At 36.6% G+C, this 13,190-nt stretch overlaps 1 protein-coding gene across 1 annotated transcript in view; it reads left to right on the top strand.

Moving 5' to 3' along the window:
• LOC143226981 (bromodomain adjacent to zinc finger domain protein 2B-like) overlaps positions 1-13,190 on the top strand; it is a 166,931-nt gene that overhangs the window by 61,227 nt on the left and 92,514 nt on the right. Inside the window, 4 exon segments of the mRNA XM_076458530.1 lie at positions 460-712; positions 1,557-1,805; positions 2,724-3,062; positions 3,219-3,377. Coding sequence (XP_076314645.1) covers positions 460-712; positions 1,557-1,805; positions 2,724-3,062; positions 3,219-3,377 — 1,000 coding nt within the window.

Raw genomic sequence — 13,190 nt, forward strand, 5'->3', positions numbered from 1 at the left:
TATATATGGTTTTAAAGTCTGTTACTCTCACATTAACATTGAGTTTACATGAGAAACATTATGAAGAATTCTGTAATTTCAGTTATTTGAAAATGTTAATAAACAGTTTAACAGAATGTAATAATCTGTTTAATTAATCTTTTTTTCAGAGATAGGTTGTTTTTTCTCTTCTAATTTTGTTTTAGCCCTTGAACAGACTCAAATATTAGCACAAACATGGTGCATGTTGGACAGTGTTATGTTTTGTTGTTGTGTGGTGATGTGTCAGTATAAGTGAGTGAGACATGTGTGTCTACATCTTAAGTCGTCATTATGTTGTGATGTGTCAGTATAAGTGAGTGAGACGTGTGTCACGTGTTATAAAATGTACTGCATGCCTTCTGTTCTCATCACATTGTTGAGATGTAAATGTTAGTTGATTGTTTTTACAAGGTGACTTAGCTTAACAAAATCTTCTAGTGAGCTGTATGAAGAAAATGGGGATCTGTCTACTTCTTCAACAAGTTTATTGGATAAACCCCTTCAAGAAACAGTCTCACCTTTGCCAGAACAGATCCTCATGGAGGAAGAGAATGAAACTGATTGTAGAGTGGTTTGTGTAGAGAAGGACGACAAAACACCAGCTCATCTCCTTGAAACATGGAAAGCAGCAAGTAATGGCATTCACAAACTTGTTATTACAAAAACTAAAGGAAAATACCGCAAGAAGCAGGTTTGGTTCTTGGATTTTTTTCTGATGTAAATTTATATAGATGTGAACTCTTAATTATTTTGGCATATCTAATTTATATGCACTGTTTGGAAGATGTATGTAAATCAATTGCCTTTAAGTTGTGTTAAAGCAAAGTCAACATTGGAAAACAGCTGTTTAATAATTCAAAAATGATTTAAACTAGAAGAAAAGAGCTAGAAATGTTTAAGTTTTAAGTGACATTAGTTTATTATGAACATAAAAGATAACTACTGACTAAATATATATTTACAGTAAAAGCTTTATCTGCTACCTCTGCATGTGGAAAGGTGTTCATTGTTGGAACTGGCATTCATTTTAGTTACGTTCAGAATGTCTTGCGACATTCTTAGAACAATGCTTCTGTTTCGTTATTCTGCTGTGGCTTCATGTTATTTTCCACCAGCGTTACTTTACCTAGAATACTGCACTTTTAAATGTTTTTTTACAATATTTATTGTTGTTTAATAAAACTGTTACTGTTGTAAATTATGTTCTGCATTTTAAAACATTACAAACATTTTTCCAGTAAAATATTGTAATGTTGTCACAGTGAAAACTTACCACAGTACAAGTCTAGCAGATAATAAAGGTAACACTGTATGTTTTTATATGAAAATAAATAAAACCTTCAATGCTTATGTTTCTTTTTTTTTTGTTATTCTTTAGTGGTTTTCTATCATTTCTCAGCTTGTAACTTTACAGAGACTGTGCTCACATATCACTAAACATATATAACCTGCAGTAAGAGTAAATAAATGGTAACTATTTTAAAACTTTATCAATACGTTATAAGCTGAAATGCTAATAAAATATCCGTGTGTAGCCTGAAGGAGTTCCACCTCAAGAAACTAGCTCAGACAATGAAAGTCAGTCAGATGACTCCAATGACAGTAGTAATGACTCAGGCAACAGTTCTAGCAGTGACAGTGGTAGTAGTGGTACCACAAGTGATTCTGGTGATGTTACCACTCACCAGCATCAAGTAAACGACTCAAGTGAGTATCAGGAGACCCAGTTTTATTCAGACAGACGTACGGATGAAAGTCTCAACGAGGAACCTCCATCGGAAGAAGTGAGAAAAATTATTCATAACTTGTGGGATAAATGAATTAGTTGTTATAATGTGTGTAAAAACCTGATATGTGTGTGTGTGTGTGTGAGAAGAATTATAACTTATAGGATAAATGAATAAGTTATTATAATGTGTGTAAAAACCTGGATGTGTTTGTGTGAGAAGAATTACATACAATATTCGGGGTAAATGAATTGGTTATTATGATGTGTGTAAAAATTTGGATGTGTTTGTGGGATAAGAATTACTTATACGGGGTAAATGAATTGGTTATGATGTGTGTAAAAACCTGGATGTGTTTGTGTGAGAAGAATTACTTATAACATATGGAGTAAATGAATTGGTTATTAAGATGTGTGTAAAAACCTAGATGTGTTTGTCTGAAAACTGGTTTTAGCTTTGCACAACTGTTAGATTTCAGAGATCATTGTTGTGCTGATTTTTCTTTTGGGTCTAGTTATGATATGTTTGAAATGATCATAAAATTTATTTTAATGAAGATGTACATTTAAATATCATGGTTTAACTTTTATTATCTTTAAAATGTATTTACTCTAGTTGTCTAGGATGTTATGGAAGTTTACATTTTCAAAAAGTAAAATTATTATTGGAAGATTTCGACCTTAAAAGCAGGGAGTTTATATTCCATAGCAGAGAACATTTTGATAGAAAACATTACTTATTTTAAATATTTGTTTTAAAGAAGTATTTTACTCATAAATTAATATTAAAATTTGGTTTGGTTAATATATACTATTTGAAGTAAGACAACAACAAAGTGTCATAACTAGTCTAGAGCACTTCTTTGTTTTTGAACCAAAAGTGCTAATAGGAGAGATAAGTACGAAGTACTTTTAAGTTAGTAGATAGTGTTTGAAAAGCCTGAGAAATATTTCAAGCTCATTAGTTTTATCACAGGATGAAGATGATCCAGAACCTCTGGATTTAAAAGCTAGACCAGAATTTCCTAGTCCGGCTCATGATGCTAGCACCTCTCTTTGTTTAACGTCAGAAATGTGCCAGGAACAAGACAGTGACTCATTGCCTGCTCCTTTGGACTTGTGTATCAAAAAACATGAAGAAGATAGTGCAATGACAATTCAGACAGAAGATACTTTTTCTGCATATAATTCTTGTATCCCATTGCCTTCTGCAGCTCCCTTGGTTATTTCTACAGCCAGTAGTCAGCCATCTCCTCGTGAAGCTCAGAAGCGCAGAAGAAAGTTCAAGATTCCAAAAGATATTGAGCAGAAACAAGTTCGTTTTTATTTCAAACATTATAAATGTTGTGAAATAAGTATTTTTAAAAATAAGACACAGTAAATGAAAATAACTTATATTTCTTATTTATAAATTTCTAGATACATGTTACATTTTTTGCAGCTTATTTTAATGGTTTTTTTTCATATTTAGAAAAATGAATTAAATCAAAAAATAAACTCTGAAGTGAAGCATCAAAAAAGACAGCAACGACTTACCCACAAATTACAGGAAAGAGAAGCTGATGAAACTAGACTTGCTTCACAGTTTCCTGTTACTTCACCAACTAAAACTCAGGTTAAGAAAGGAAAGGTTAGTAAAATTTGTTTTTATTCACTCTGCATTATGCAGTCAGTTCTTCCATTAGTAGTTGCTACCATTATTATTTATTATGTACTTATCTTAGTGAAGTTTGATAACGAAAGGATGAAGTTGTTTTTTTGACGTTATGTACAATATGGTATTTTAGGTAGAAACAGAACCGGGTTGGATGTGTGAAAATAAAGATATTGCTTTTGAAAACATATTATGTCTTCTTAAAAACTGTACTTACTGATATAATGCACTACATCAGCACACATAAATAGCTATTCTTCTTCAGTGCTGCCCTGTATATGCAAACAAGGTATGTCATCCACAAGACTTTTATCTCCCCTCCACTGGAATTGATTCATTCCAGTGTGTGTCTCATGTAAATTGTTGTATGTGAACTCTCTGTGACATATTCTCATGACACACAAGGCTCCCTTTGTTCTCTTCTACCAAAGTATCACTTCTTGTATGTCAGTGCTTGTGTTTACACATTTGTTTTTTTTAATAGTTTAATTTTCAATGTGGTATATCATCATTACTTTTTTTCTTCTTTACATTAAAGAAATCTTTCGATTTAACCGTATTTCCTCTTTCTTTGGATGACTGGCTGCTGTTAAATTGTTCTGTTACCATTATCATCTGCTCTTGTTAATCAAGTTGGAAAACTCCTTATTATGTCCTGTCCAACATCTTGTTCATTTGGGTTTTTCTACATCCATTTTAGTAAAGCCTACCTTTCTCCCTTTTGATTTTATTTAATGCATTGTCAATTCTATTACAGCTTGTGAGATTCTATCACTTTTGGGGATGTAAGCTCTTATCCCCTTCCATCAGGCTCATATGATGGCTCTTTTATGTTCTTTTTGCAATCAGTTGAATTTTGAAAGAGATCCTTTGTCTGTGCTTACTACCCTTCCTCCTACTTTTGGCGATGAATGAATTTGGTTGTTAGATACAACTCGCACTTTGGCAGGTGTCCAGCTTCCTCCTCCTCATCTGGATTTACATATTTCATGGACACATCCCTTCTGTGATTTGAACAACAGGAAGATTCAGTGTTGGTTGTTAGCTGAAAGGTCTTATCAAATCAACATTCTTGAGATTCTTTTTGTAAGTTGTGGTTTGCTTCTTTGTCTGGTTAGAAATCATCTGGTAATTATCTGTTTTGACTTCTCATTTTGTTCACTAGGGTAGTGCCTGTTCCCAGTCCCTCTGTATTCATACCTTGAATCTTGTTTTTGGGTTCACACACTCAATATTTCCATTATTGTGAGTTATGTTCCATGTGCTTTTGCCCATTGCCATGGATCACATTATTGTCCATACCACATCTGTTCAGTGGGGTGGTATCTGGATCCTTTTGTTTTCCAGTGGCTTTGACTTAATTGGGATATTTCTCACTTTGAAGGACTTACTACATCCCTTCACCACGAGTTGCCTTGGTTTTGCTCTCCAGTTCCCTGTCTCTTTGCTCTGGCTATCATTATTTTCAGGCATGATTGGACCAACTCATTTGTCCATTTTCCTCTTCCCCTTTTTTTCTGGTTAATTTCAATTATCCTTTACACTTGGTGTTAAATCCTTCTTACAGCTCCTTCCTGGCTGTTTCAGCTGTGGCTTCTGAGGCTTTTCTGGCTCCAACTTTCTCCACTATTACTTTTTCCTCTGATTCTATCCCTTCTTTTTTATTCACAGTCACTGGTGTCTCATTCATACCTTCCTGTCCTCCATCCTTATGCCTGGTTTTCCCTGTTTATTGGCAAATACCTGGGTTCTTTTAATGGTTAGCTCCATTTCTGGCTTGTTTCATTTGCTCTTACTACATGAAAGTTTGTCAGTGCAAATGGAATATTCTCAATCGTTGGTTTGCAGTCCAGGGGTTTTACTGATAAAACCACTGTTATTTGTAATGTTGATTTACTATCCCAGCTTTTGGACCAGGAGTCTTTTATTTGCTTAATCTCTGATTTTTGGGTGGCCCTATTTTACATCTTTTCATTTTCTTAATCCTGCAGGCATTTACTTCTCATACGTTTTACATCCGGATATGTTTATTCCAGATTTGTCGTTTACTGTAGGGACGGGGGATGTTAATGTAGATCTACACTGCCTTGCTCTGCCTAAATTCTAAACACTCTCCTTGTTTCACTTTCCATTATGTTTTCCTTCCATTTCCTCTTCTTCTGTGGATGTTGGTGATATGTTTATTTGTTTCACATACTCTTTATCCTTCTTCATATCTTTTCCTTCCTCTTGGTCATTTTTCTCTCCGAACTCTTTGGTAACTTATGAGGGTAATTTCTCTGTTTAGCCACTTCCTTCTGCTTCACACCTTTATCCCTTTCCTGATACAGGCAACCTTCTATGTGGTGTACATGCTTTTTATCCCTTTCCTGATACAGGCAATCTTCTATGTGGTGTACGTGCTTTTCATTGTAATATTAGTTGCACTGCTTTCTTATGTGGTGTCTGTTCTCACTTTTTACTTCTTTGGCAGATGTCCTCTGATTGTGATCTCTCCCCTTCCATATTTGCTAGTTGGGTTTGTTGTTACTTTGGTTGGCTTCTTTCTCTTTATTGTCTTTCTACTGTACTTTCTTTTGAGTGTCTTCTCATCCAATTCAACACCTTACCTTTTCATTGGCATTTCATCTTAATTCAGTTTGGATCATGGTTTTTTCTCCCTCTACAGGTTATCATCTGCCTGTAACCATTCTTAAGAATTCAATGAGACTTTGGAAAGGTTGTTTTTCCTTTTCAGTGGCCCCTCCTTTCCCTTTTATTATTGCTTGTTGTTTAAATCCCACTCTGTAACAAGTGGTGACTGACTAAGTATTCTTTAACAGATCAAATCTATAAGGCCATGTCACCTAACATTATATTTCCATAGCCATGCAACACACATGCAGAAATGGGGGGTTCCACAAGACTGGTTGTAGGTTTTCAACCTTGCAATGAAATTCTAACAAAAAAATTGCTGTTTCAGACTGTACTCACCCATGGACTACAAGGGTAAAGCAGAAGGGGATAGCTGCCTATCGTTGCCATGCTTTGTATTAAATAAATCTGTTTGGTGTGCTTTTAAAAAAGATGGTTTCATGGTTACCACTTGCATTGTCTCAAGCATTATTGTTCCTCCAGAATTTCTACCATGTTTTATCCCTTTTTCTTTTAGTGGAGTTTGGGAGTTCTTACCACTTTCAAGTTTCAAGTTACTGGTGTGATAGGCTATGGAAGCATCCTCTTGAATGGATTAATGAAATACAAACAAAATAGAGAAATGATTATAAAATTATTCATTTGAGAGTAGGGAAGAGGTGTTCTGTTGAAGTATACATATAAGTTTGAATGAGATGTCGAGGTTGCAGTTCGCCCCTTCAGTTGGGATCCATCATCCTACCCCCTACATGAATATTGGATTCCAGTGGCCAGGGTTTGGATTTAAAGTAGAATCAGTCAATGCTGATTTTCGCACGTTCATTAGAGATGTCTGTATTCCTCCCTCGATTATACTATGTCAGTGTTGTGGATCATAGTGGAGATAACTGTGGTTTTTTTATTGGTTCTTAACATGCCACTATTCCTTGATGTTACTTATTCTGAAGAAGTTAAACCTTTAGACTTTGGTATCTTTTACTGCACATCACAAAGTTTTAAGGTCTTACTTTCAAATTTTTATATAACTACTTTGTTTGTTATGCCATTTAATATAGCATAAAATCTAAGCTAATAATCTATATTTTAATAGTAAGTTTTAAGTTCTGAATTCTATAAGGCAATATGAAAAAGAAATTGTGAATTTCCTTTATTGTGTGTGACACATGACACATTTCCTCTAAGCATCTTGTATTCTATATTTTATCCATCACCATTTCTAAGTATAAAATTTAATATAAGTCACTCTGTATAAAATTGTTATTGATCAGACAAACTTTAATTTTTATAGCTTCAATTTTGTTTGGTTACACAGCCACCAAATAGAAAATCAAACCCCTCCTGCCATTTGGTTACACAGCCACCAAATAGAAAATCAAACCCCTCCTGCCATTTGGTTACACAGCCACCAAATAGAAAATCAAACCCCTCCTGCCATTTGGTTACACAGCCACCAAATAGAAAATCAAACCCTCCTGCCATTTGGTTACACAGCCACCAAATAGAAAATCAAACCCTCCTGCCATTTGGTTACACAGCCACCAAATAGAAAATCAAACCCCTCCTGCCATTTGGTTACACAGCCACCAAATAGAAAATCAAACCCTCCTGCCATTTGGTTACACAGCCACCAAATAGAAAATCAAACCCTCCTGCCATTTGGTTACACAGCCACCAAATAGAAAATCAAACCCTCCTGCCATTTGGTTACACAGCCACCAAATAGAAAATCAAACCCTCCTGCCATTTGGTTACACAGCCACCAAATAGAAAATCAAACCCTCCTGCCATTTGGTTACACAGCCACCAAATAGAAAATCAAACCCTCCTGCCATTTGGTTACACAGCCACCAAATAGAAAATCAAACCCCTCCTGCCATTTGGTTACACAGCCACCAAATAGAAAATCAAACCCCTCCTGCCATTTGGTTACACAGCCACCAAATAGAAAATCAAACCCCTCCTGCCATTTGGTTACACAGCCACCAAATAGAAAATCAAACCCTCCTGCCATTTGGTTACACAGCCACCAAATAGAAAATCAAACCCCTCCTGCCATTTGGTTACACAGCCACCAAATAGAAAATCAAACCCTCCTGCCATTTGGTTACACAGCCACCAAATAGAAAATCAAACCCCTCCTGCCATTTGGTTACACAGCCACCAAATAGAAAATCAAACCCTCCTGCCATTTGGTTACACAGCCACCAAATAGAAAATCAAACCCTCCTGCCATTTGGTTACACAGCCACCAAATAAAAAATCAAACCCCTCCTGCCATTTGGTTACACAGCCACCAAATAGAAAATCAAACCCCTCCTGCCATTTGGTTACACAGCCACCAAATAGAAAATCAAACCCTCCTGCCATTTGGTTACACAGCCACCAAATAGAAAATCAAACCCTCCTGCCATTTGGTTACACAGCCACCAAATAGAAAATCAAACCCTCCTGCCATTTGGTTACACAGCCACCAAATAGAAAATCAAACCCTCCTGCCATTTGGTTACACAGCCACCAAATAGAAAATCAAACCCTCCTGCCATTTGGTTACACAGCCACCAAATAGAAAATCAAACCCCTCCTGCCATTTGGTTACACAGCCACCAAATAGAAAATCAAACCCCTCCTGCCATTTGGTTACACAGCCACCAAATAGAGAATCAAACCCCTCCTGCCATTTGGTTACACAGCCACCAAATAAAAATCAAACCCTCCTGCCATTTGGTTACACAGCCACCAAATAGAAAATCAAACCCCTCCTGCCATTTGGTTACACAGCCACCAAATAGAAAATCAAACCCTCCTGCCATTTGGTTACACAGCCACCAAATAGAAAATCAAACCCCTCCTGCCATTTGGTTACACAGCCACCAAATAGAAAATCAAACCCCTCCTGCCATTTGGTTACACAGCCACCAAATATAAAATCAAACCCCTCCTGCCATTTGGTTACACAGCCACCAAATAGAAAATCAAACCCCTCCTGCCATTTGGTTACACAGCCACCAAATAGAAAATCAAACCCTCCTGCCATTTGGTTACACAGCCACCAAATAGAAAATCAAACCCTCCTGCCATTTGGTTACACAGCCACCAAATAGAAAATCAAACCCCTCCTGCCATTTGGTTACACAGCCACCAAATAGAAAATCAAACCCCTCCTGCCATTTGGTTACACAGCCACCAAATAGAAAATCAAACCCCTCCTGCCATTTGGTTACACAGCCACCAAATATAAAATCAAACCCTCCTGCCATTTGGTTACACAGCCACCAAATAGAAAATCAAACCCTCCTGCCATTTGGTTACACAGCCACCAAATAGAAAATCAAACCCTCCTGCCATTTGGTTACACAGCCACCAAATAGAAAATCAAACCCTCCTGCCATTTGGTTACACAGCCACCAAATAGAAAATCAAACCCTCCTGCCATTTGGTTACACAGCCACCAAATAGAAAATCAAACCCTCCTGCCATTTGGTTACACAGCCACCAAATAGAAAATCAAACCCTCCTGCCATTTGGTTACACAGCCACCAAATAGAAAATCAAACCCTCCTGCCATTTGGTTACACAGCCACCAAATAGAAAATCAAAACCCTCCTGTCACATCCTCTCTTTCAGGATTTATTAATAATTCATTCATACATTTAATTACATGTAACATGTGATTAATAGAAAGACAAGGTTTTAACCTATCAAATGTTGCTAACATTGTGTTCCAAGCAGATTATAGCCAGTTTTACAGTATAAGCAACATTCTAGTGTAAAACTTAATGAATAGCTTGAATGAATTTGTGACAACACTTGTCATGTAGTTAGCTAGTTAGAAACATTTTAAGAGTTAGGGGAAATGGTCTACTTTTTGATGTTATTAGTCTATGTTTTGTCATGCATTAGTTAATTAAAATTTAGTGTGATACTACCAATAATACATAAAGAGACCTAATTGTTCTCAACTATTGATGGCAAGAAAACAGAAGCAGTTGATTTCTTGTTTTCCATGTTTATTTTTATTTATCATTTTAAAAGTAAATAAATGTAAAAATAGGGATTTAAAAAATAAGGATCTTTTTTTAGGTTAGTTAAGATTAGTTTAGGAAAATAAAAAATAATGTAATAATAATGGCATGCATGTGAGCTGCACATGCTGTGAGTAATTTAGAATTCATAATGGTGTGGATAGTAATTAGACATGATTAAAAGGGCAATAGTATATTCAGTTATGAGTTTAAAGCATTTTAGTATAAATGAATGAACTTTATGCAGTTTGAAGTCATTGTCAAAAGAAAAAAGGGTAATTTTGATTTATTTCATATTTTATTTTGGTGGTCACTAGGTTGGTCAAATTGACCAATCTAATTTTGAGTTATGATAGAGAAACGAACAGATAAAGTATAAGTTTTTATTTAAAGAACACATTTGAAATGTATTTAGGAAGTTTTAGGGATTACACAACAGAAATTTGGGTTTATTGACATAAGGAAAAGTATTTTTAATCTTAACATGATGCTTTGAAAAGATACTTCTTTATTTTGCTCTGATCCCTCCTCCTACATGATCGGCTACAGCTAGGGGTAAATTATGAGCAATGACGAATTGCGTGAACATTACTTCTGTATTTATGGTTTCATATTCTGAATTCTTACTCATAAATGTTGTTATGTGCATTGTTTTTGTCTTCGCCTCAGCCTTTTGTTGGTGAAATGCCAATTTTGTATGTCTGGAACAATCGTTTATCCCGCCATGCGCCACAAAAAATCGATGTGACAAACTGTACAAAACGCATGACTGTCACTGACTTTTAATGCAATGACCAGATATTTTGCACTATACTTTTTCCTAAATTTTTGATTCACAGTTTTAGTCCTTTTAGACTAGAAATAAGACAAACTGGTGAACAAGGCCTTTTTTTTTCCATCTTGTGAACCATCGAATTGGTGTTTCTATGCTGCTTAGAAAATGAGAAATACCCATCTGTGCAAGTGCTGATTGGCTAACAAGCACTGATACCATAACTATGGATTCCCCCACGTACCCAGTAGGAGAAGCACCACACTCAAACTATTGGTAGATGTCAGAGATACAAATATTTTTTGTTATTTCAAGCACAAACATGATTATTGCAAGTAGCCATTTGGACTGTGTCTTTTATTTGTTATCAAAATTTATTTGTATCTCACTAGAAATTTTCTTTTCACCCCTTTCAAGCCCTGGGGGAACAATTTATCACTTTATTGTATAGGTCTATATAATATATAATAATTTGGGAGTTGCAACAAGTCGTAATATGTGTATGAGTGTATAGTTGTAATGTATACACCAAAATCGTAGTGATTACTCTCAAATTGTAATGGTTGGCATCTCTACACTATGGACCACCTGATTGAACTTTAAACGTCAATCATAGAAGCTTTTCTCAAATGATAAAATCTTGTATCAATGTTCTTTAACATTGAGAAGGCTTATGATATAGCATGAAGATATGGCATTTTAGGAGACCTCCATATATGTGGGTTACATGAACCTTTTCCCAATTTTATTAAAAAATTTTTAATGGACAGGAGATTCCAAGTTTGTGTGGGTTCGACATTTTGCCGTTCTTTTCTACAGGAACTTGGAGTCTTTCAGGGCTGTGTTTTGAGTGTTAGGAACTTGGAGTCTTTCAGGGTTGTGTTTTGAGTGTTAGGAACTTAGAGTCTCTTAGGGCTGTGTTTTGAGTGTTAGGAACTTGGAGTCTCTCAGGGCTGTGTTTTGAGTGTTAGGAACTTGGAGTCTCTCAGGGCTGTGTTTTGAGTGTTAGGAACTTGGAGTCTCTTAAGACTGTTTTGAGTGTTAGGAACTTGGAGTCTCTTAAGACTGTGTTTTGAGTGTTAGAAACTTGGAGTCTCTCAGGGCTGTGTTTTGAGTGTTAGAAACTTGGAGTCTCTCAGGGCTGTGTTTTGAGTGTTAGGAACTTGGAGTCTCTCAGGGCTGTGTTTTGAGTGTTAGGAACTTGGAGTCTCTCAGGGCTGTGTTTTGAGTGTTAGGAACTTGGAGTCTCTCAAGGCTGTGTTTTGAGCGTTAGGAACTTGGAGTCTCTCAGGGCTGTGTTTTGAGTGTTACACTTTTCAGTGTAAAGATTAATGCCATCACTGAACAACTCTTTGTTGCAAATGGGTTCTTTGTTGATGACTTTATCATCTCATGTCGGTTGTCGAACAAGAGGTATATCGAGCGGCAGCTACAGATTGCCCTCAGTCATTTACTGAAGTGGACCACAGCAAACTGCTTTACCCTCTCTCTCTCTAAAACCATTTGCATGCACTTTTGCCACCAACGGGGTATTCACTCTGATCCTGAACTCCATATCGGTGAAGTTGTGCTGCCTGTGGTCCCTGAGACCAAGTTTTTGGGGCTTATCTTTGACTGTAAGCTGACCTTTATATGACACCTTAAGCAGCTGTGGGTCAAATGTTCAAGAGCACTGAACATCCTCCGAGTCCTAACTATCACCACATGGGGAGCAGATCGATATTCTATGCTAGAGATATATCATGTTCTTGTTTGATCGAAACTCGACTATAGATCACTGGTCTTTGGCTCTACCAGGACCTTGGCCTTAAAGATGCTGGACCCTATTCATCATCAAGGACTTTGACTCTGCACGTGGGCTTTCTGCACTTCCACAGTTCAGAGGTTATACACAGTCTTGTGAACCTTCTTTGCACCTCTGCCATTTGCAACTGTCTTTACTATATGCTTTGAAACTTCGTTCCTTACCAAAACACCCCCCCTGGGTTGTGTTTTCCTTTCTCAGTGGGCCATACTTTTTCAGAACAGACGATCTGCTACTACTCCTTTTGGCTTTTGTATCCAGGCCCAGTTGGATGAATTGTATCTGTCCTTAGATAACATTGCTGTATCCACTGGTCAGCCCATCCCACAATAGCTTCTTACAGTCCCCAAATGTGACCTATTTTTAAGTCATCTGTGAAAAGCAGACACTCCCAATTCAGAGTACCATCTCTTATTTGCTGAACATCTTTTGAACCACCCTTTCATTTCTATTTATACAGATGGTTTGAAATCAGGTAATTCTGTGGCCTCTGCCATGGTTTGTTGTGGTTCGGTGGTTGCATGCAGAATCCCTTCTACAGCTTTTGTGTTTACTGC

The sequence above is a fragment of the Tachypleus tridentatus genome, chromosome 9 (genome assembly GCF_004210375.1).
Source record: "Tachypleus tridentatus isolate NWPU-2018 chromosome 9, ASM421037v1, whole genome shotgun sequence".
Classification (NCBI taxonomy): domain Eukaryota; kingdom Metazoa; phylum Arthropoda; class Merostomata; order Xiphosura; family Limulidae; genus Tachypleus; species Tachypleus tridentatus.